Source organism: Kryptolebias marmoratus, linkage group LG19 (genome assembly GCF_001649575.2).
Source record: "Kryptolebias marmoratus isolate JLee-2015 linkage group LG19, ASM164957v2, whole genome shotgun sequence".
NCBI classification, from domain to species: Eukaryota; Metazoa; Chordata; class Actinopteri; order Cyprinodontiformes; family Rivulidae; genus Kryptolebias; species Kryptolebias marmoratus.
The window spans coordinates 937,616-960,926 of NC_051448.1; the positions used below are offsets into that span (position 1 = coordinate 937,616).

Consider the following 23,311-nt stretch of genomic DNA (forward strand, 5'->3'; position numbering starts at 1 on the left):
CCACAGAGGGACAAACGGAGACAGTGTTTGGTCCATAAATGTCTCAGATCCACAGAGGGACAAACGGAGACAATGTTTGGTCCATAAATCTCTCTTATCCACAGAGGGACAAACGGAGACGAAGCCCAACTAATATTTGCTCCAACTTTTCTTCAGAAGACGTTTGTCTTGTCCGTGTGGACAGCTGCAGCTTTGGTCCTCTCAGTCCATGGTGAAACTGCCCGCTGCATTCGATCATGATCACTAACAGGAAGCTGATAGACGGAGCTGGTCTCAGGTGGACATGAGGACAGATGTCTCAGCTCTTTCAGGACGAAGGGATCGGTGACGGTACCTCTGAGGAACAGATGTTCTCATCCTTCCAGGTGTTTTCCCGCCGTGTCAAAGGTCAACTCATGCCGAGCAGAGGAGCGTCTTCTCTTCAGGTTGTCAGCCTCGTGCACGTGCACGTGCACTCTGACCGTCACTCCCAGGAGCTGTCAGCCAGCATGTCTTCCTGTCAGAGACGGGTTCTGATGGTTCTGATGGTTCTGATCTCGTTGTTCTGCAGTGTGACAGACGGAGATGTTTCCTTCGTTTGTTATCAGAAGCTTTTCTTAGTTTCAGGACTGAGGCTTTAAAGTGTCTTCAACATGGAGTCTTTTTGACATAATCCCAGAGGAATCGCTGTAATTACCCCACTACTTCTGATGAGCTTTGTGGAGTTTTCCTCTGGAATCAGCTGATCCCATCATCTCTCCTTTGGTTTTCTGCTCCCAGGATCGTCCTGCTCCGCCTTGTGGGCTTCACAGCAATCCTCCTGACACAAATCCTAATAAAGACAGACATCGTTAATCCAATTAGTCCGTAAGGAGGAGACGGGATCTTTGCTGCAGTAAAAATCAAAACCATCTGATAACTGGCCGTTTGGATGTTTGTCTGCAGAGAAAGGAGGGAAGAAGTTCAGATTCAGGCCATCGACTGGAAGATAAAAGCTGTAAACACAAACAACAAGCAGGTGATTAAAGAAGTCTGAACTCAAATTAATTCACTAAAATCACAAACAGTTTGTTTTCCAACTTATCAGAACTTGTTTCATGTTAGAACCGACTCACCCAGGATTCAGTTGGATCAGGAAACTCCCCGATGATGTCATCTGTCCTCCTGGACTGAGCCTTCTGGGGCGTTTTTATCAGATGCTGTAACCGCCCCAGCCCTGAATACGGAGAAGCAGAAGGTCCGACCAATTAAACCGAACAGAGCAGGACTTTTCAGCTTGAACAGTTTGTGTCCAGAGATGGTTCTCCGAGGATCAGCAGCTCATTATAACCTCTGCTTCAAACAGAAACCAGCAGGAAACACAGAACAAGAAAGAATATTTCAAGAACCTGTCTATAAGCTGAGGTTTATGGTGGCTAACCGATGTGCTAACGGCTAAACGGGCTAATCCCAACCCAGAAACATGCCACACGGCTCGCTGGTCATAATTACAGAACATTCACCCATTCTCTGTCCATGTTGTCCATAACTGAGGGAGCGTGGACGGGTTAGTTTGCTTGTTTGTTAGATTTAAATATAAATTTGAACTTGGTGATAGAGTTTGAGAGGCGCAGATCTTAAACTTTTATTCTCCTCACAGTTGGAGCGTTTCATCAAACCTCTTCCTGTTTTTCCTGAAGGACCTGAAGTCTTTGATCTCCTTCACCTGAAAGCTTCACGTCGTTTTATTCCTGATGACCTCAGGTTTAAATCCCGCCAGGTTGGACTTTTCAGTGTCACAACTGAAGAAGAGCTTCCTTGTTGGGCATCTTGTCCTGTAGTCTTTAGATCTGGAGCTGAATAAACACAGGAAGAGTCGGCCGCCTGATCTCCAGGCTCCACGTCGAGGTTCGTACTCGTCTCTGCAGCCGAGCAGCTGATCTACAGGAAACCTCGGAGACATTCTGACGCTTCTAACTTTCTCTCTGACTGATCATCTTTAGTGTAAATCTGGCTGAAATCCCACCCAGATGTTATCTTTTACTTGCATGTTACATGAAGGGTCTCAGAGGAAAATCTGGATCTGATTAAAGCTCTCTCTGCTGGAAGAGTCACTGCTTTTCAGACTAATTCTCCCTGAAAACGAGCAGAAATGTGGCTGAGAGCAGCTTTATTTAACGTTTGGCTGCATGAGGATGGAGAGGAGGAGGGAAACAAACATGACTCCATGATGGAATAATTATCCAGCAACATTTAACAACTTTTAAAGCAGTTCATTAATAAGCTCCAAACAGGACTGACTGTTAGTTTTTATTCCTCCTGCTTCATATTTAGGTTTTTAGATCCTAACTTTTAGTCGCGATGCAACAAACCTGAGCAGTAAAACGTCTCAGCAGAGGGAAATGTTGTGTTTCAGTCTGGACCCAGTTTCTGTGGAGGACCAGAGGTTCGGGTCCCATCGGCACCAGAACTCCCAGCTTGGATGGTTTCTGTTTGCTTCCAGGTTCAGTAAAACCCGTCAGGACTTGGTGATCTTTGCTGAACATTAAAAACTGCTCCAGCCTTCATAAAAACAGAATAATCCTGCAGAAAGGCTCTGAGTTTATGGGATATATTTTAACAGTTCTGAACATTTAGACTGAATCGAGTTAATCCAGGTTAATCCAGGTTATTCCAGGTTTATCCAGGTTATTCCAGGTCCTGCAGTGAAGGTTGTATCCGGTTGTATTGATGGATTATATCGAGCTGTAATATAATTGTTGGACCTCCCTGATGTCAGAGTTATTCCAGGTGGAATATTTAAAAACTGGGTGTGAAATATTTTCTGGTTCTGATCCAGAGTAGTTTTAAAAAAACAACCTCCTGCTTTATATTTAAATGTTTAAATCATGAGACATGTTTCCAAACTTCTGTTTGAGGGGAGAACCTCTGCAGGATGTTTCGTTTCCAGCCTGAAGCTGCAGATGGAACAGTTTGAATGAATCTGTTGGTTTTTGTTTCAGTTTATTTGGACGCTCCGTAAAGCTTCTCCAACAAATTCCACCCGTTTCCCCTCCGACGGTGAGTCAGCAGGTTGATTCTGACTCATCAGGTTCTGTCACCACGGCGACACGCTGACAGGAAACAGAAGCTTTTAGTTTCTGTTCTTTATTTATGAATTTGTGATCCCTCGAGCTCCGACACATCATCGCTGATTGTTGTTCATCTGAAATTCAAATCAGCTGCATGTTTGCATCTTATTAGTTCTGTAAAAACATCTAAACTTCGTCCTGACGGGCCTTCAGCGAGCAGCTGAGCAGGGATTGAGAGGCGGGCGATCATGTAACTGTCTGTCTGTGAGTTATCTTACAGCCAGAGAGCAGGTTTTAATCGGAGGTTCAGTCTTTTATTTCTTTGTTTTTTGTGACGGAGGTTCAGTCTTTTATTTCTTTGTTTTTTGTGACGGAGGTTCAGTCTTTTATTCGTTCTGAGTTGGGTCCAGTTTCCTACAAGCAGCTCGTCCTGAAAGCATTTTAAAAACGAGCATCACTCCCCCTGCTGGTGAGGAGGCTCTGAGCAGCTGAATGGTTTCCTGATGGAGCTTTAACTTCCTGTAGTTTCAAGTGAAGACGTTCATATGGAGAGCTTAAACCCCATCTGAGGAAAAGCAGCTTCCTCTGGAGGTTGTTTGTGTCTGCGCTGCGGTCAGAGGGATAATTGTGTCACATCAGCTTCTGTCTGGGCCTGGCAGGTTTTCACACCAACGGCAGGAACCTCCTGATGAAAAGTCCCCTCGTTCCCCTCATCTGGCAACAAAAGGCTCACGCAGGTGTTTCTTCTTCAGGTTAAAAAGACAGAAGAGAAAAACATAAGTGAAGTGACAGGGTGCAAATGGAAGAGGAGGAAGGCTGAGAGAGAAAGTAGAAAGACCAAATAAAAGAGAGGTGAAGAACTAAAACAGACCTCCTGGTTGTGACTCATCTGGTCACATTAACAAGCTGCTGACAAACGTCTGAAACGGATCCAGCTCCATGTGGTCCCGGTCCTCCCCCTGAAGGTTCCTGAGGATCTACAGCCTGTGTGGGCCGGTCGGATGGAGCCGGTCCTGGAGGAGAGCTCGGAGAGACGAAGTGTTCCTGAGGGGGCGGTGGACTGAGAAGTTGGCAGAAAACAGGAAACTAAAGAAAAACTAGAGTTTCTGTCCTTCTCACCAGCATTAAACACACCTGGTCAAAGATTACCTGGACTGAATTACCTTCCACCTCCAGAGGAATCTATGATCCAGCTTCTTGTCTTCAGGATTTAATCACTAAAATCGATTTCACAGCTAAATTTAAATTCATCTTTCCTGCATTTCTACAACAAAGTCTGTGTGATCCTGGTTATTAAATAAGAACATATTTACAGCCAGTTTTAACAACTGAAATCCATAATGAATTCATGTATGATCCGTGTTTTTATTCCTTGTGCAGCGTGACGTAGATCAGTGTCCCGCTGACGACCCGTGTTTGTTAACGGCGTCCGAGGTGCATCACGACCTCCGTTTCCACGGCAACCAGAGGACTGTTGATGGTTTCTTCTTATTGTTGAACATGCTGCCCTCAGTTTTAACTGTGTTCAACAGAAAACAGGTGAAAATGTGATGTAACTGAGCTGTGAGATGATCTGAGGACCCGTGGTTGGTTTCCTGCAGCTTCAGGAGGCAGACGTCTCTGATCTCCTGCAGATTTATTGATCATATTGAAATCTGAAGCATGAACTGTGAAACGTCACCTTTTCCCTCACGTATAACACCAGAGGTCAGTGAGCGGACAGTAACTCGTGTAGCACTGTGCTAACGCTCTGTCTGGTTCATTGTTTTTATTTCTGTAAGAATCGTCACCACTGCTCGCCGTTGTTGTCTGTGACTCATTCAGGTCGTATCTCACTGAGCCGTGACTGTTGGACACTTTCTGCAGACTCAAAATATGTAAATTTAGTTGTTTTGTCATTAAACTCTGAGTGTCTGTGAGCAGCTGTGAGGTCCAGGTTTTAAACTCACCTGTTTCTGGTTGTTCAGCTTTATTTAAAGCAAACCTCTGACTTGGAAGATGGAGTCAGAGTCATGTGATCCGAATCATTTTAACGTTTGTTTTTAATTTTCTGTCTCTGAAGGTGCCAGCCCATCGGACTCCCCTGAGCTGGGACATGGTTCCTCAGGTAGGAACAGCAAACTCACCATGTTTTCCTTCATTTTAGGACTTTATTGGTCCAACCTGATGTTTGCTGTGTTTGTTTAACTTTGATTTCATAGCTGCTGATGGAAAGAGTTACATTCAGGTCCGTCATAAAGCCGTGTCTTCCAGGGGATAATTTAATCTCTACTTTAAATGAGTGAGGCAGGAAATGGGTGGGCAGGGGACAGGTTCAGCACCTCGGGTTCTGGTTCTGGTTCGTGCAGGTTTGGGTGCCTGAACATTTATAAGTCCAGTACAAACAGATTTCTGCTGAAATGGAAAGTCTCAGAGGAGAATATCATGTAACACTGTCAGATTTAAAAAGTACAAACTGGACTCAGGTGAAGATGAGACGTCTTCAGGACAGACCTGAGGAGGACAGACATTACCTTTAACAAAATATAAGTAAAGATGCTGCACAAATTATCACAATGAACAAATATGAAGAGACTTTCTTTGAAGATGTTGAGTATTAAAAGTTTTATCTCCATGTCAGCAGCAGTCGGAGGCTTTGAGTTTCTTTAAAGAAAATGGAGTAAATCCATTAAAGACCTGACACAGGAACTGTGAGACGCATCATTCTTCCGCTGACATCCTGTTTTCAGCCAACAGCTCCTTGATAATCATCTTGTTGGAGATAAAATCCTCGTTTCTGTCAGACTCTTATCTTATTTGGCATTTTTCATGGATTTACCTGAAGAACCAGGAACAGATTGTGTTTCTGCGAACAAAGAGACTAAAGATCCAATTTCAACTTTAGCTTGTCTGTTTTGTGTCGACACAACTCGGGTTCATCCCTGGAGTTTAGGAGCTTTTTAAGCCTGACAGAGGTCAGAGGTCAGGGAGCTGAAACTGCAGTAAGTCCAAAGAGGTTCAGAAAGTCCGGAGAACTGCTGATCCAGTGGAACGTATAAAGAACAGAGAACAGGATGTTTTATCTTCTCTGCAGCCATCAGAAAACTTCAGCTCCGCCTTCATCAGTGTATTTCTGCAGCTTGTTGTAAAGTTGTTCATTTCTTCTTATTTCTTCATCATCATCATCATCTTCTGCGTCTTTCTCTGTTTTTATCCAAACTCCTCCCCTTCCTCCAGCTGCTTCCTCCCCCATCACCTCATCCTCTGACTCCACTAACACCAGCCATGATACTAACGCCATCACTGACGGTAAGCCAGCCTCTTCCTCACCATCCCTCCTCTTCATCTCTTCATCCCAGGCTTCTCACCTTCCCGTCTCTCCATGTTCAACATGTTTCACTTTATTCCTCCTGCACCTGCTGCTGATGTTTGCAGTCAATGCTGTGATCTGCAGGGAGAGTAGGGAGCAGGTGGAAGAGAGGCTGAAGAGGTGGAGATCTGCTCTGAGGAGGAGAGGAGTGAAAGTCAGGAGAGTGAGACAGAAGCCTTCTGTGAATGAGAGAGAGACAGGTGGAGCAGTGAAAGAGCAGAGGGTGGATGAGTTCAGAGAGACCAAAAACTGTGACTGCTCAGAGAAATCAGCTCCGTCTCAGACTCTGCAGGTCAAAGGTCAAAGGTCAAAGCCTCTTCTCTCTAAAAACAACATGGCAGCTTGACTCAGGTTCATCTGAAGGAACCAGAAGACTTCTGGACCAGACGTTTACCCAGAATGCACTGCAGCTGTCAGCACGGTGGTGGAGGGCTGATGGTCTGGGCTGATTCTGGAGTCAGATGTGAGGCCATCTGTCCAACAAACAGAACGGTCCAGAACCAGAACCAGAACCTCAGAGAGCTGAGCAGAAACCAATGAGCTGAAGCAACGCTGGAAAGAAGAGTGGGCCAGAACTCCTCCACAACCAGGAAGCCACTGAGAGTTCTGCTGCTGGAGGAGGACATTTGTGAACATTTGTGGCGTTATCACAGCGAGGTTGTTTATTTTCTGTTCCTAACTTGCTGCTTTATTGTACTAATCAGCTAACGGCACCATCACCGCCAGCGCTGCTCCGCCTTCATCCAACCCTGCTAATGTTTCCTCAGCCAGCAGCACACCTCAGGGTAAGGTGGACAGCATCTCCTGAAGTCAGGCTTCTGATTGTAGTCCTTCAGGGAGCAGCGTACAGTCACTAAGTACAGATCTAAGTCTTACTGTTGTATTTTTAAACAAGTTTAAGTTTGTAGTTTGTTTTAGCTTCGGAAAGCATGGCAGCTGAATGTTAGCTACGTTTCATTTAGATAAGTGTCTGAAAACAAAACTAAAGCAGCTTAATTAGATTTTTCTCAGCAGTTAGACCCTAGTTTTCTACCTTCAGTGGTGTTTTTAAAAACTGTATACAGCATTAACATGTGGACTCATAATCAGTTCAGTCTGAGTCAGACACACAGTTTTCATGAACCTTTGAAAACAGAAGCGTGTTCTTGAAGTTGTCTAATGTGGTGTGATTATCGACTTTCCTCATAGCTGAACAACCGGCCAACATCACAGCCGTTTCCTCTGCTGCCACTAACCACACAGCTACTAACGCCACGACGCATGGTAAGAGCAACATTAACCCTGAAATACCCAACAGTCTGGGTGCTGGCAACTCATTCAGTGTTTCAGGATGAACAGACTCAAGAGACGGAGACACAATAAAAGTTTACACGAGAAAATATGACATTTCTAAGGAAAATATTAAGACTAGTTGGTTTGAAGACTAAAACAAAGTCAATCTATATTTAAATCTATTTTAATGCCTTTAAAGTCATATTAGGAGGAGAAGTAAGGATCGGTGAGCAGCAGGAGGGTTGGTGTCTGTACGTGTTCTGCCCCAAAAAGGGGCGGAGCATTGGTTCTCACAAAAAGGGGCGGGGCATTGCATAGTGGCAAGATGTGTTCCTTCATTCTAACAGTTGTGGGGGGGGCCTGATCTCACCACTGGGCCAATCAGAGCAGCTAGTTGGGGAGAAACTTTTCTGGTTTGTTCAGGAATAGATAAAATATTTCTCTGCCAGCTATTTTAAATAGAGTTTATGATGTTTTTTAAATGTATCATTTAGCTTTTTAATGTTTTTTGTAAAAATGTTTTCCTGCCATGATCAGCCTGCATGCAGTTCTTCCTCCAGCTGCTCATCACTGATTGGGTTCCTGTCTGAGGCGTCAGCTTTGAGTTTATTTTTAGTCTTTAATTTGTTTTCTGGTTCAGGTGTCTCTGCTCATAGACCAATCAGGTGAATCCTCGTGTTCCAGATGTTTTCTTTAGAACTAAATGGAGTGAGGAAATCTTGTAAACTCAGTGATTTTATTTCCTAAATAACTTTTAATCAAGTACTATGAAAGAAATAAGCTGTGCAAGTATTTAATCATCTCTTCATCTTTTAACCACCTTCCTTCTTCTAGTTTCTCTCGTCGTTTCTTCTCCACAAACCCTTCCAGGAACGACTCCTCAGCCGCCATTTTTAACCACAAACCACCTGATGACTAACATATCTGATACTGCCTCCTCCCGGGGTAAAACACAACCTTGCATGACGAGTTTATCATCTGTGTGAAACATTCTGCTTCACTTCTTTCTTCTTTGACACTTTCACACATTTAAAGTTTAATTTGTCTCTGAAAGTGATCGTTTCCTTGGTGCTTTTCAGTCATGCATGTACTGACTTCAGTAATCATCTGCAGATAGTTCGGTCGGGTCAGGTTTGTTCTGTAGATCCCTTTCTGGTTGGGTTTCCTCTCTTGGGTTACAAATTGACAAAGATCAATGTTCTCCTCTGATGGGTCTGATTTGTACTTTCCAGGTGGACTTTGCTTGTAAATGTATATTTTAATTTTATTTAACTTACTTTTTCACATTAATGCCTTCTGTGACAGCAGAGGAAACAACAGCAGAGGCTCCATCCAAAGCTGTCGCTGAAGTTGCTCTAAAGCCCAAACATCGAGCCTCATGGTCCCAACCAAAGAGTATTGGTCACAACCAAAGTCTCAGTGACGGAGTAACGACTGCAAGAACTTCTCATTTCTACCAAATAATCAGACGGACCAGGCGGGACTTAAACCCAGGCCCCCCTGAAAAGGCCTTTCATCGTCACTCCTTTATACGCGGTCATTTGAGTTCACCAGCCCAAGACCGCAGCCTCACAAAGAAACCATACCAGCCCAGACTTGTAGCTCCGGGTTCTGGTGTTGAGTCTGAACCTTCTTACTCCAGACCTCCTGCTTCCTTTCGAAGGGTCTCATCATATCCCAAACCCTCCCTGGGGTTCATCTCCACCCCTCTGAGGAAAAGGCCAAACGTAGGACGACGTCCAGCTGCCACCAGAGCAACACCCAGCAGGGTGGAGGTCTACATCACTAAACCCGCTGCTCTACCAGCCGGACTGAGGTCCACAGCCAGGCCCAGGTTCAGAAACGTGACTCGTCCAACCGATCGTACCAACGGGACAGCTTCTACTCCACGACCTTCTTTAGACCAACCGGTCACCACAAAGAAGACCTCTACCACCACTCGAGACTTACAAACCCCTCCTGGATCTCAGGCCTCAGTCTCATCTCAGGGCTCGTCTCCATGGCAACGTAAAGGTGAGGCATTACATTCAAAGGAAACTTCTCCATCAACATCAGCAGCGGTGGCACTGAGTAACAGAAAGAACAAACTTGTAGCACCACTGTGGTCACTGTTGAGCAGTAATGGTGAGGATGCTGCCGGTAACTGGACCGATCCTTTGGAGTACTCGTCAGGCTCGGATGTCTTCTCGTACGAGTTGACCGAGCTTGTGGAAGAGACCGGCACTTTTAACCTGTATGAGTTTGATGCCACCTCGCCCCTGGGAGAACTTTCCACGAGTCCTGAAACCGCTGAAAGAAATCAAGAGTCTCCTAACAGGACTCGTCTGACTGAAGAGACGCTTGAGGACAGTTCAGACGTACAAGCTGCTGATGAACAGGTGGCTGGACTGGAAGCATCCATTTCTGTGACACATCCAACACAGTCTTCACTCTTACCACAACCATCCTCCTCTAACTTTCCTTCTCAGGAAGTTTCAGTTCTACGGCAAGAAAACAAGACCAAGATATCCATTCTCTCTCATTCTGTGAACAAAAGTGGATTGGTTAATAATTTATATCCATCATCCACCTACGTTCTCCCGCCCCCTGTTTTGCTCCAAACTTCCTCATCGGACCCTCTTTCCGTCCCTCTGTCCTCCTCTTCCTCTGTCTTTGCTGCCTCTTCACTGCCAACGTCTCTCTCAGGTCCATCTCCCCTTTTCTCCTCCAACACCTTCACTTCTGTCCCTTTCTCTGCAGCTCCTTCGCTTTCAGAAACCCCTCAGCTGTCATCTCCATCTCTGTCCTCGAGCCTTCAAACTGAATTTAAAGCCACAGCCGTTCACACATCTTTGCTGTCACTTCCTGTCTTTTCTGACTCTTTGATCCAAGTAGATGAACACCTACTGGCTACTGCTGAAAAATCCTCCAACAATACATCCAACGTTTTATCAAATCCTTTGTACTCCTCTGTACCTGACAGGTCCTCTCAGCCCCAGTCAGAGTCTTTGCTTCTCTCTGGTGGCCTCGCTTCAGACGACTCACCACAACCATTAGCTGCAGAGAATAAACCATCCAATCAGTCAGTCAGTCAGATCCCTTGTCGATCGGATCTTGAATGTTTAAGGCACACCTTTCCAGGTGAGTCCCATCTGATTCATAACCCATCATCATCTGACGTCAGTAATGGGTCCTCTGAACGCGTCCTGGCTCTGCTTCAGGAAAACCTCAACAAAAACTCTGAGTTTTCCTCTGCTTCTTTGTCTTCATCACTTCCAAGTCCTTTCTTTTCAACCTTAAGTCCCCGCCTTCGTGACAGCCCGTCACTCTCAGCGTCTGCAGAGAGGATGATGGGAAATCCTGCTCTGTTGGACCAGATAGCAGTAACTGGGTCACAGAAGAGATTAAGTTTTACCAGAGATTCGCTGAGCCCGGAGAACATAAACGCCTTGGTGTCTGAGCCACCCACCGGCCATGACAAGGTGTTTAATCAGCCCGTTTCACCTTCGCTGCATCAGTCTGCCGTGTCGCCAACAAGCCTCCACAGAAACGCCGGCGCGCAGGTTCCCACGGCGACATCACGGCTCCCTTCAGGCGTGGATTATCCACAGCAGCTCCTCAGCTCAGCACACACACATGTTCAAAAGTTTATAGAGTCCCAGCATGCACAGGGTTTACCCTCTCTTTCTCTCTCTGCTGCTCCTCTTCCTCCCTTCATCTCTCATCCTGCTGTCACCCCCGCCGTGACCGTCTCCCCCTCTTCTTCCCCTCCCCTCCTCCCCCACCCAGTAACCGTCACTGTGACAGATACAGAAATTGGCTTTTTGTCGCCCACTGTTGCCCTCTTGAATGAACATTTAGTGACCCCTCAGACGACACGTCCAGCAGGGACTTTTATCTCCCTTCCTGAAACCGAACTGGACTCCGGCCCGTCGCAGCCTCCTGTTTTCTCCTCCAGGTTTGAGTCTGCGTTCGATCCTGCAGACGTCGTTCCAAAGATGCCTCCTGTCGACTTGTCCCTCTTTGGACTGAACTCTTCATCAATAAGTGCTGACAAAACCTCGACTCTTCCTGTTCCTCCAACCCCTCCGCCATCTTTTAGCCTTAATCCCTCCTCTTCCTCAGCAGATTCCAGCTCCCCCACCAGCTCCTCTATCCATGCCCCAAATCAAGGCTTCGTGTCTGAGCTTCAACATCTTTCGTTTTCTGGAAATGAGACAGAAACTGGAAACATGGCAGGTTTAAAGACCAATCCAAGCCCGGTTATTGCTCTCAAAAACGTCTCCTCACAAGGTCACAATGCCTCCGAAGATACCGGACGGATAAAAGCATCTCAGCGGAACATCACAGGAGGTTTAAACGGAGACATATCTGCAAATGTACCAAGTCTGCCGTCAGATCAGAACCATGAAGGTGTTTCCCTGGTCAGAACCACAGCGAGCTCCTCTCCAGCTGCTCGGTTTAAAGCTGTCAGTTTGTCGGCTCACAGCGTGAAAAAAGCCACGTTCCGACCCGGTCCGACTGAGGATTGGGCCGCCGGGCCGGCGCTGCCCTGCCAGTGTAAACAAGGCTTTGATTTTACGTGTGTGTGCAGCGGGTCAGCAGGGAACCGTATGTCCAACAGTAACAACAAACCGTAGATGTAGATGGTCCAAGGAGCAGGAATCTTTAAAAACAATCAAACTTCTGATTTGTGTTCAGTTCTGAAGCATCGTCCCCACATGGCCAAAAGATTATGACCCCTGCTGGTGACTTGGACTGTTAGCCATGTAGCATGTCTACAGGCTGGTTGAAAGGGGAAAATTCAGCTTTAAAGTAAATTAAAACAAAGATTTTAGGACTGAATACAAATTGAATTACCTGTTAAATGGATATTCTGGCCATTTTGAATTGACGAAATGAAGAGTTGATATCTGTTGGAGATCAGAGATCATGTTTTGTGACCTCAGTTTGGAGAAATGGAGTTTAATTCTGACAGAACTGATGAGCTAACGGCTAGTCTGAACGCAGCTAAGACCAAATTAGATTGTTGTTTAATCTCGTAACAATTCATGTTGCTTCGTGTAAACATGATCGCCCGCCACTGAGAGTCCAGAACAGCTCATAAACAACTGAAACTCTCAGAAAGTAACCAGTGGACTACAAGTGATTAACTTTTAGAGTCAGCACAATTCAAGATGGCTGCCACAGCCAGCGGACCTTAACAAACGGCTCAAACTCTGCCAGTGTTCCAGATGTTAATCTAAAATCTGATGTGGTAGTAGCTGAGAGTCGTCCACATGTCGAAGTCAGTTTTATGTTACAGTTTGTTGGGTTGTTTGCAAACAGCAGCAGCAGCAGCTGGCTGTAACACTTCCTGTACAGTCGGGGGTCTCTTCCTGCAGGAGTTTCATGAACATTCTGCTGGAATATCCGTGTAATACGTTGGTGTAAAGGTTAAAATAATAAAATCTTTGAAATGTTGTTCGTTTGAAGACAGTTCTGCTCAAACGAGCCACGGACTCGTCAGCTGGGACCAGATGGAGCTCCAGGTGTCCAAACCTCCTCAGGATTCATGTGACTCAAACCTTTCCATCCCTTTCCACGGTGGTGTAGAGCGACACCTCGCTGCTGCTGTTCGTTCTGGGAAATAATCTCTGAATTTAATAATAATTTAGGCTAAATTCAACAGAAAGAAACTGATGTTGGGGTAAAATATTCCACTATGGACTGGTATTAAATTTAGGACTTTGGACTTTTAAGAGGACTGAGATTTTTGGTCCTGGTCCCGCTTGGACTAGCCTTTTGCTCATCAATCATTTTGAACCTAAACTCTATTTCTACAAACTCAAGGAGCTATCTACAACAGGTAAGATATTCATTGCTCAGAATCTTTAAAGTGACCAGACTATCCCTTTAAGGTGGTTGGGCTTCATGTTGTAGCAGATCTGAGGTTTTAATGAGTAATTAGTTTCTGGGAATCATGGGTCAGGGATGGGTTGGATCTTCATGGTGATTCTGGGATAGTTTTAGGATCTGAATGATCAGTTTAGTTGAATCCTGTTGTAGTTTTACTCCTGGTAGTTGTAGTTCAAACAGGGATCCTCCTCCTCTGTCATTCTCATCAATCATTTCTCAGAGGACAGATGTCTGTCCAGTCCATCCAGCTCCAGGTGGAGACGTCCTCAGCTGCTCGTCTCTTCAGTCTCTGAAACATCTGAAAGCCAGCAGAGATGTCTGAACGAACCCCTGAAAAATACCCAACAATCTGCAGCTTGGGGGTCTCCATTCAGAGCTGATGGACGCGTCTGTCTTCATGATCAGAGAAACAAGAGAGACACCTGCTGGTGGCTGTGGAGCATAGCAGGAGATCGAATGTTTTAGTTCACATTCATGAAGTCCCTGTGGAGGTCCGAACCTCCTCAGCCCGGTGGACCAATCAGAACAGGTTGTGTTTATGTTGAACAGATATCTTTAAAGCAAACTGAACTCGCAACACAAATAATCAGCTGTCCCTGCAGTTTTTCTTTTATAAATGTTCTGTGATCAGTTTAAATGAAAATGCCTGCAGGCAGCTGTGCTGAAAGCGTGAAATCCTTTAAAAGGTTTAAAAAGTTAACGACACAGTTACTGAAGTGCTGAAGCTGCAGAAGCACTTTTCTTCTTTTCAATAAAGCCGAGAACAGAAGCCTTCCTGTCTGTTATCTTCCAGGCAGCACATCCCTCCTCATCGTTTGACTCCAGAAAATTGGATTTTTACACGACTCTGTTTGCTCCGAGCCGGCGATTCATCTCCTGCTATGTGCCACAGAAAAGAAATCTTTGCAGACGGGAAATATTTGTGTCTGAAAGGTGATTTTTTTTTATTCTCTTCTCTTCTGTTGTGTCCTTTCACCTTCTTCTCAGAGGGTCTGTTCTACGGGGTCTTCTTGTTGGTGGAGTCGGAGCGGAGTCAGCAGGCGGTGGAACGAGCCCTGGCTCTCTGGGTAAGACTGACCGTTCCTTCAGTGCTGGAGAAAGGTGGTTTTTATTGTTGCCTCCTGAAAGTTAAAGTTAGAGAGTGTTCTTGCTTTAGGTGGAGCTTTTATTCTCATCACAGTGGAACACAGGAAACAGATCAGATGTTAAACTAAAAAATTAAACCATTTTTAGGACATAAAAATGTCATTTTAAGCCTGACAGCAGCACATCTGTAACCAGGAGCAACATCTGGAGGAGCTTTTCTAACTAATTCAGTTAATTGTCAGCAGGTGAGTCAGAGACGAGCTTTTAGAGGCTCACCAGCTGACAGGAAGTGTCTGAGAACAGAGGAACACTTTCAGAATAAAGTTCCTGAATGAAAAGAGAAAACAGGATTGTGTAAACAAAGAAGAAGCCAGATGTGAACAGATGTGTCTCCTTTGAGGTCAGCCTGCCTCTCTGATGGTATGGGGGTGCATTAGTGCCTCCCATCCAGGACTGTTGAACAGACAGAACGGGACGACCTCAGGTCCAGATGTTTACAGACTGATGAGGGAAACATCTGGAACATCTGTAGAGAGACGTGTTGCTGACAGCAGATTAACTGAGTTTGTTTCCTAAAAATGGTTTAATTTCTTATTTTCAACATTTGATCTTTTCACTGTGACTAAAATGTGTTTCTGATGTTTGTAAATGATTGTTTTCTGTTTTTATGCAACATCTGTGTCCGAGTCGTTTTACATCAGCCAACATTCGGTGACGTTTATGGTTTTATGTTCATTTATCGCAGACAGTCTGTTTAATTTATTTCCAGAATAAAAGCAGAAACATGATGGTTGAATTATTATTATTTATTATTATTCCTGCAGCTGAATCAAACCTTTCAGGACTGGACCTTTGCTGTCGATCATTTCAGGTAAATCTGCAAACTTCTGTCTTTATGAAATCATAAATGTTTGGAGACAAAAGGGTGTAAATAAATGTAAAAACATTATCATATGTTTTAAAGGCTGATTGTCATGAGATTAAACTGTTTTATTAATTAAAGTCCAGCTTCTGAACATACTTTGAATAAAAGATGATTTGATTGTTTGAGGATACAGAAACATTTTAAATCCCCTCTAAAATCTGCAGAAAGTGTTTTTAGGTTCAAACTTTATTTGAAGCGTTTTGTTTTTCTCTTCAGAGTTGATCTCACTGGAGGCTCCTTCAGGTAAGAATCTGCGTTCAACTTTAAACACCCGGTTTGTTTCAGTGTTCAGAGTCTGGAGTAATCTGAGTAATCTGAGTAATCCTGAGTAATCCTGAGTAATCTGAGTAATCCTGAGTAATCTGAGTAAACTGTGTAATCCTGAGTAATCTGAGTAAACTGTGTAATCCTGAGTAATCTGAGTAAACTGTGTAATCCTGAGTAATCTGAGTAATCCAGAGTAACCCTGAGTAACCTGAGTAATCCCGAGTAACTTGAGTAACCCTGAGTAATCCTGAGTTATCCCGAGTAACCTGAGTAACTTGAGTAACCCTGAGTAATCCTGAGTAACCTGAGTAATCCTGAGTAACCTGAGTAACCTGAGTAATCCTGTGAAAGCTTCAGTTTGTCTCGTCTCCTCTGGTGTTCGCAGCTACAGCTGCCAGCTGCTGCTGGTGATCCGCAGCCGGAGCGAAGCCGACGTCATGGAGCGGCTGCTCAGCAGAACCGGGCTCATCGGGACCGGACTGCAGGTCCAACCCAACAGTCTTTACGTCCGATTAGTAGGTGAGGAAAGGAAGAGTTCAGCTGGTGTCCAAACACTGAGGCTCACTTCTGTTTATTCTAAAACTTTTTGTTTTCCTCTGTTCTGGTTATCAGAACCTCAGAACCTCAGGTCTCTGGTTCGGTTTAAAGTCGTCTGAATGCTGAGTCAGCGTTCACGCTGCTTTCCTGTTTAGTTTCTGTCCTACTTTTTTCTTTTTCCTGCAGACTTTGAGCAATAAAACAATCAACTAGACCGAGAATAATGTTTTTTAACTTTTAGTTGTTGGAACTTTTATACTTTTCATGATGTTTTTATAATATCTCTTTAATTCCTCCACAAACACTGTTTTAGCTCCTTTTAGCTCCTTTTAGCTTCTGTTGTTCTCTTTCTAGCTTTCAGTTCTGGTTTTCCTGATAATTTATCTTTGTTATTTTAGCTTTTGTTCTGCTGCTTTAATCTTTGAGCTTCTCTGCTCAGCTTGTTTTAACCTGAACAGCTCAGTTTGATCGGACTCTTTCATTCAAGCATCAGTTACGTGTGACCTCTGCTCCTTCCTCCAGGAAACTGTCCTGAGGAGAATCTTCTTCACTTCCTGTGGCCTGAGACCCGACCCAGAGTCACTCAGTACCTGCCCTGCTTCCCCAACAAGGACCACAGTGCCTCCAGGAGCTGGTAAAACCCAAACACAACAGATCCACGTACAATCAGAGGTCAGAGGTCAACCCTCAATGACCTCCACTGTATCCACTTCTTTGGATACTCTGCTTTCAAAACCCTATTAGCTGCTTTTCTGTCTGGTTTTATTTAGTGGCACACTGCTGCTCAGTTTTATACTCAAACTGAGTCAAAACTAATATTTATCTGAGTTATTTGTCTTTTTCCAGTTTGATTAATCCAGAAAACTACAACTCCTTCTGGTCGACCGCGAACCTCACCAGCTGCTCCGTGACTGCAGGTCCGATCAGATTTCCTCATTTGAAACAAATGTTTTCTTTAGGAATATATTCCTACGTTAGTGGTTGGGAAAACAGTTCAGTCTTTAGGTTGTTTTATGTTCTGTAGAAAATGCAGTTGGTGTGGCGGAGCAGCTCGCTAACTTCACCAAGAACAGCCTCTCCAACGAAGAGGTGGGCGGGAAAAACCAAACATGCATCAAACCCAGAGCGGCGAGGAAGATGAACAAACCGTCCTTCATCCGTCCGTCTGTCCACAGGTGTCTCAGGTGGTGACGAAGGTGCAGGAGCTGGTGAACGTGGCCAAGATCGACGCGGCGGTGGCCGAGACTGTGGTTCACATCATCTCCAACGTCATGATCAGCTCCGACAAGCCGCCGGCGGACGCCTCCAACAAGTACGCTCCTCGACTTCCTGTTAGACCCTGTCCACCAATCAGCTGTGGCCTTCTGACGAAGGGCAGATAGTGTAAAACGTTACCTGGTTACCATGGTTACCTGTCAGTGGGAGGGATCAGGCAGCAGGTGAACTTTCTGTGAAGGAGGCCTTCAGAGGTCCTCAGACCTTCAGAGGTCCTCAAACCTTCAGAGGTCCCCAGGAGACCTTCAGAGGTCCTCAGGAGACCTTCAGAGGTCCTCAGACCTTCAGAGGTCCCCAGGAGACCTTCAGAGGTCCTCAGACCTTCAGAGGTCCCCAGGAGACCTTCAGAGGTCCTCAGGAGACCTTCAGAGGTCCTCAGACCTTCAGAGGTCCTCAGGAGGCCTTTGGAGGTCTCTGAGAGGTCATGTCTCAGTGCATCGAGAATCATCTCCACCAAGGACGTTATGTTGTCCGTCTGTCTGTCTGTTTGCAGGATTACATAAAAACTTACAAACAGATTTTGATAAAATTTGAGGAAATGTTGGGTTGTCATAAAAAACAAGTGATTAAATTTTGGTCCAGATCGTAGAACCTTTTAATGATCCTCTGGTCTTGGAGGTTTGCTTCTAGTTTAGAGATAAAACGTGAGTTTAGAAGCAGTCAGTGGTCATGATGTAATGGCTCTCTGTTCTGATTACTTGTTGACTGATGAAGGACGTTCTTCTCCTCAGAGCTCTGAAGGCTGTCGAGGAGTTGGCTCACAAGGTGGAGTTTGGAGGTCTGTCTGTGAACATCACCTCCAAGACGCTGGCTTTGGGAGTGTTGGCCCTCAACCACTCCACGTTCAACGGCACGTCGTTCAGCGCCTTCTTCCTGCCCAACTCCACCGACCCGAAGGTGCCATCATGGAAGCTCCTCCCCCTGGAGACCATGTTCAGCTTTTTGAACAGAATCACTTCTGCAGTTTACTTTGATTGATTGTTTCTTCACAAATTGTTCCTTTCTTTGACCTTTATTCTGAAACTCTTTTCTGTCCTTCCTGTCCAACCCTGTCGTCTTCTCTCTTCCTCAGATTGAGTTTGACGTGACAGCTAACCCGTTAGCTCAGGTAACGCTCCCCGGCTCGCTGCTGTCCAGCGTCTCTCTGAGCGACGTGGACAGGTCGTCTCTGTCCAGGATCAACTTCATGTTCTTCAGCAGCACCAACCTGTTCCAGGTGAGGCGAGAGGCCCACCTCCTGAGTTTGATCGGTGGAAACAGACCTGATGTTTGGGTTTTTGTCTCCAGAAAGAGCAGAACAGCTTGTCTCTGAACAGCTACGTGGTGGCGAGCAGCGTCGGGAACCTTTCTATCAAAGACCTGAAAGACCCGGTGAAGATCGAGATCTCCCACCTGCACGGACAGGTACACACTCCGCTTCCCTTCTTTCACTGATTTCCTCCACAGTTAGGCAGAAAAAACTGAGCTGAACTCCTAAAAATAAACTTTAAACATTACTTGAAGGAGTGCAGTTTTAAACTGTCTTCCATGACGTGAGGTCTGTCGCCTCTCAGGATGTGTTCAGGGGGAGTCTCAGCTACTATCTCATTATCTGTAAAATTACCAGAGTTGGAACCGTTTCTGTTTGTTCAGGTCTGTTAGCTGTGCTGTTCATCCAGTGAGGACTTACATCTGCTCAGTGGTTCAGGAGATATTTTGCTAACAGACAAGCAGGGATTAAACAGTTCTCCATCAGTTAGCCCTTAGCACCAGGATCTGTGACACTGTTCGTTTCTTCTCCTGGCAGGTTTCATCCAAGAGGAAGTGCATGTTCTGGGACTTCAGCATGAACGGTGAGTCTGTCTGCATGGAGCAGAGCCGACCTCTGACCTCTGACCTCTGACCTCCGACCTCCGACCTCTGACCTCCAACCTCTGACCTCTGAGGTTTTCATGGATCTGTTCCTGGTTTCGGACACGTTTACCTGCTGAACTTTTGGATGTGTTTGATAAAGTTACAGACGTTGTTCTCTCTGTCAGATTCACTTTTCCACAAAGATTTTTATTTAGCTCAGAGCTTCAAACAAACAAACAAACAAATTAATAATAAACCTACAAATAATCTCTTTATTCGCTCCGGATCTTTAAAATCTACAGATATTCTGTTTTTAAAAACACTGGGAATTATTGTTCCTGTTGCTAACAACAGTCTTTTTTTAATGAATTAAAAAGGAGAATATTCTAATTTATGAGAGTTATTTATATTTAAAACTTGTCTCTGAGAAGTGATGTTAAATGAAGATGTTTCTGTTCTTAGTGAGGAGAACTGAGAGATCACTTTTTAGCTTTAAAAGTAAACGATTTAAGGGAAATAAGCATTATAATTATAATTTATACATTTATATAATGCATTCTAATGTGAAGAGACTGAGTCTGTTTGTTGCTGTTTGAGGGAGGAGCAGAAACGAGCTGCAGCCTGCTCCTTTATAGTTGTTTAATCATTGATTCATTCACTCGTTCACTCGTTCACTGGACCTGGTGTAATGTGTTCATCTGTCCACCAGAGGGCGATGGAGGCTGGAACGCCCGAGGCTGCAGCGTGTCCAAAGAGTCCAGCAGCAACAGGACGGTCTGCCTCTGTAACCACCTCACACACTTCGGCATCCTGATGGTAGGACTCCAGAGCTCATCAGAGCTGCTGGACCTTCGTTTAGTTTGTAGACCTTCTGTCAGGTTTTCTCTCAGTTTCACCTTTGACCCCAGACCTGGAGGTGCAGCAGAAAGTGTCGGTCCTCTGACCAACATCTCCCTGATGACGCCATCTTTCACATAGTTCTGCTGACGTAGAGGAACCATCTTAAAGTCCTCATCTGCTGCTGGTTCTGGAGTCGGCATCTTCATCTTCAGCTTCATCAAACTTAGCTTCCTGTCTCAGATGTTCTGCTTGTTTTTCATGGAGAAGCTGAAAAGTGAACATAAATAAAAGCTGTTGGCTCAAATCTCTCTGCAGGACGTTTCTCAGACCTCCTCCCAGATCGATCAGAAGAACAAGAAGGTCCTGACCTTCCTCTCCTACATCGGCTGCGGCGTGTCGGCCATCTGCTGCGCCGCCACGCTGCTCACCTACGTGGCCTTCGAGTGAGTCTTTGCTGTTAGTTCCCGCGGTGCGTTCATAGTTTCAGACGTCCTGAACCTGAAGCTGGACTCCTTCCTCCTGCAGAAGCCTGCGGCGCGACTACCCGTCTAAGATCCTGATGAACCTGAGCACGTCGCTGCTGTTCCTGAACATGGTGTTCCTGCTGGACGGCTGGTTGGCCAGCCTGAACAGGAACGAGGGGCTGTGCATGTCGGCCGCCGTGCTCCTGCACTACTTCCTGCTCACCTCCTTCACCTGGATGGGTTTGGAGTCCGTCCACATGTACATCGCTCTGGTCAAAGTCTTCAACACCTACATACGCAGATACATCCTGAAGTTCTGCGTCGTAGGATGGGGTGAGCCTGACCGCCGCCCAAAGCTTGGTTCGATTTTTAACCCTGACTCAGCATCAAGTGTTCATACGAGAGAAAGCTGGAGAAGCTAGGATTTCTGTGAAAATCCAGAGCTGTTAAAGCTAAAATAAGCCGAACAACAGCTACAAACTAAAGGCAGAAAAGAAAAAGGTAAAAGCTAAAAGTAGCATAAAAAGTTAAAAACAGCCGGTTTGTTGAAGCAGATTTCAAAGAAGAGATCTCAGTAAAGTTCCATATAAATATAAAATGCCTGTAAATAAAGTTAAATATTTCTGAAACAACCAAAGCAGCAGCGTCTCCTGAATGAGCCGAAGGTTCGGCTGTCAGACTTACAGCAACAATAACAGCAGAACTGACCTTATTTTCCGGTTTTTCCGCAGGTCTTCCTGCAGTTCTGGTTGGGATTGTCGTTTCAGTGAATAAAAACTTTTACGGCGTTCTGAAGGATGGCCAGGACGAGTCGGCCAGGATGTGAGTCAGAACCCAAACAGAGAAGCTCAGGGGACCCGATGGTCCGCAGCAGGACTTCATTCTGCTGCTTCTGGACTTTTTAGTTCAGCCTTTCTGAAAGCAGGAAACTGAGAGGATAACATCTTCTGAAAGCTTCCTGTCTTCCCTCAGGTGTTGGATCAAGGACAGAAGCGTCTTCTACACGACCTGCGTTGGTTACTTCTGTCTGGTGTTCCTGCTCAACGTGGCCATGTTCATCGTGGTGATGATGCAGATCTGCGGCCGCAACGGCAAACGCAGCAACCGCACGCTGCGGGAGGAGGTCCGTGCTGCGCCTGAACGTTTGGGTTCTCTGTTCTGGTGTTCCAACATGGCCGTCGCCAAACATCCTGCAGAGTTCAGGCCTGAAAACAGCTCTGGGTAGAAGAGCGGTTCTAAAGTTGGGGTCGGGAGCCCACTGAGAGCCGTAGAACACCGAGCTGGAGGTCCTGAAAGTAAAAAAAAATAATTTTACTGATTATAAAAGATCAAAAGTTCAGACGTTTTTACTCTTTTTGTAACGTTTGTGGAGTTCAGCCGAGGATCTGAGGGTCGTTAGACGGCTGCTGGTTTGGGGTCAAAGGTCAAAGGTCAGAGACCAGCTGATGCAGATTTACAGAAACTAAACTGAGAGGAGCTCCAGACGGGTCTCAGACGGGTCTCAGACAGGGTCTCAGACGGGTCTCAGACAGGGTCTCAGACGGGTCTCAGACAGGGTCTCAGACGGGTCTCAGACGGGTCTCAGACAGGGTCTCAGACAGGGTCTCAGACGGGTCTCAGACAGGGTCTCAGACGGGTCTCAGACGGGTCTCAGACAGGGTCTCAGACTGGGTCTCAGACGGGTCTCAGACAGGGTCTCAGACGGGTCTCAGACGGGTCTCAGACAGGGTCTCAGACGGGTCTCAGACAGGTCTCAGACGGGTCTCAGACAGGGTCTCAGACGGGTCTCAGACGGGTCTCAGACAGGGTCTCAGACGGGTCTCAGACACGTCTGAGGTACCGGTTCTGAGGGTTCTCTCTGTTCTTAAATAGTTGGAACTAATGTGAAATGAAGACGTGTTTCAGTTCTGGGCTCTAATTATGGGATGTATTTTTTCAGTGTTTGGGTTTAAACAGATTTGGAACCTCGAGGTTCCGGTCGTTCTTACAGACACGGTTCTAACGTTTGGTGTGGTGGTACCTGAGAGTCCTTCCTGTCACGTCCTCTGAGAGTCTCTGGGCTGCGGGTGGCGGGTGACATGCATTAAGGTTCTGCTGTGTTCTGCTGTGTTCTGCTGGTCCAGGTCCTCAGAAACCTGCGGAGCGTGGTCAGCCTCACCTTCCTGCTCGGGATGACGTGGGGCTTCGCTCTGTTTGCCTGGGGGCCCGTCTACCTCACCTTCACCTACCTGTTCACCATCTTCAACTCTCTGCAAGGTGCAGCAACAACAAACCTGTAGGACATGTGGACTCTGAGCCGTCTGATAACCCCCCCCCGTCCTCGTGTCTTTGTCTCTGCAGGTCTCTTCATATTTGTCTTCCACTGCGCTCTGAAGGAGAACGTGCAGAAGCAGTGGAGGAGGAGCCTCTGCTGCGGCCCCTACGGCCTCTCCTATAACTCAGGTATCTGTCCACCTGTCCCTCCGTCTGTCCACGGAGCTGTCCACGGAGCTGTCCACAGACCTGTCCCCAGACCTGTCCCTCCATCCGTCCACGGAGCTGTCCACAGACCTGTCCC

At 45.9% G+C, this 23,311-nt stretch overlaps 1 protein-coding gene across 4 annotated transcripts in view; it reads left to right on the forward strand.

The window, feature by feature from the left end:
* adgrg6 (adhesion G protein-coupled receptor G6) overlaps nt 1-23,196 on the forward strand; it is a gene marked incomplete at its 3' end in the record, with an annotated part of 47,278 nt that extends 24,082 nt beyond the window's left edge. The window contains 24 exon segments of one of the 4 annotated variants that reach the window (XM_037981438.1): nt 5,092-5,136; nt 6,246-6,317; nt 7,083-7,163; nt 7,567-7,641; nt 8,485-8,595; nt 14,515-14,594; nt 15,438-15,484; nt 15,755-15,781; nt 16,191-16,324; nt 16,865-16,976; nt 17,189-17,259; nt 17,367-17,431; nt 17,518-17,654; nt 18,349-18,514; nt 18,690-18,833; nt 18,905-19,021; nt 19,404-19,449; nt 20,160-20,266; nt 20,606-20,733; nt 20,816-21,087; nt 21,486-21,576; nt 21,727-21,877; nt 22,878-23,010; nt 23,095-23,196. In XM_037981438.1, the coding sequence (XP_037837366.1) occupies nt 5,092-5,136; nt 6,246-6,317; nt 7,083-7,163; nt 7,567-7,641; nt 8,485-8,595; nt 14,515-14,594; nt 15,438-15,484; nt 15,755-15,781; nt 16,191-16,324; nt 16,865-16,976; nt 17,189-17,259; nt 17,367-17,431; nt 17,518-17,654; nt 18,349-18,514; nt 18,690-18,833; nt 18,905-19,021; nt 19,404-19,449; nt 20,160-20,266; nt 20,606-20,733; nt 20,816-21,087; nt 21,486-21,576; nt 21,727-21,877; nt 22,878-23,010; nt 23,095-23,196 (2,514 nt within the window). 4 annotated transcript variants of the gene reach the window in all.
* Nucleotides 23,197-23,311: the final 115 nt, after the last annotated feature.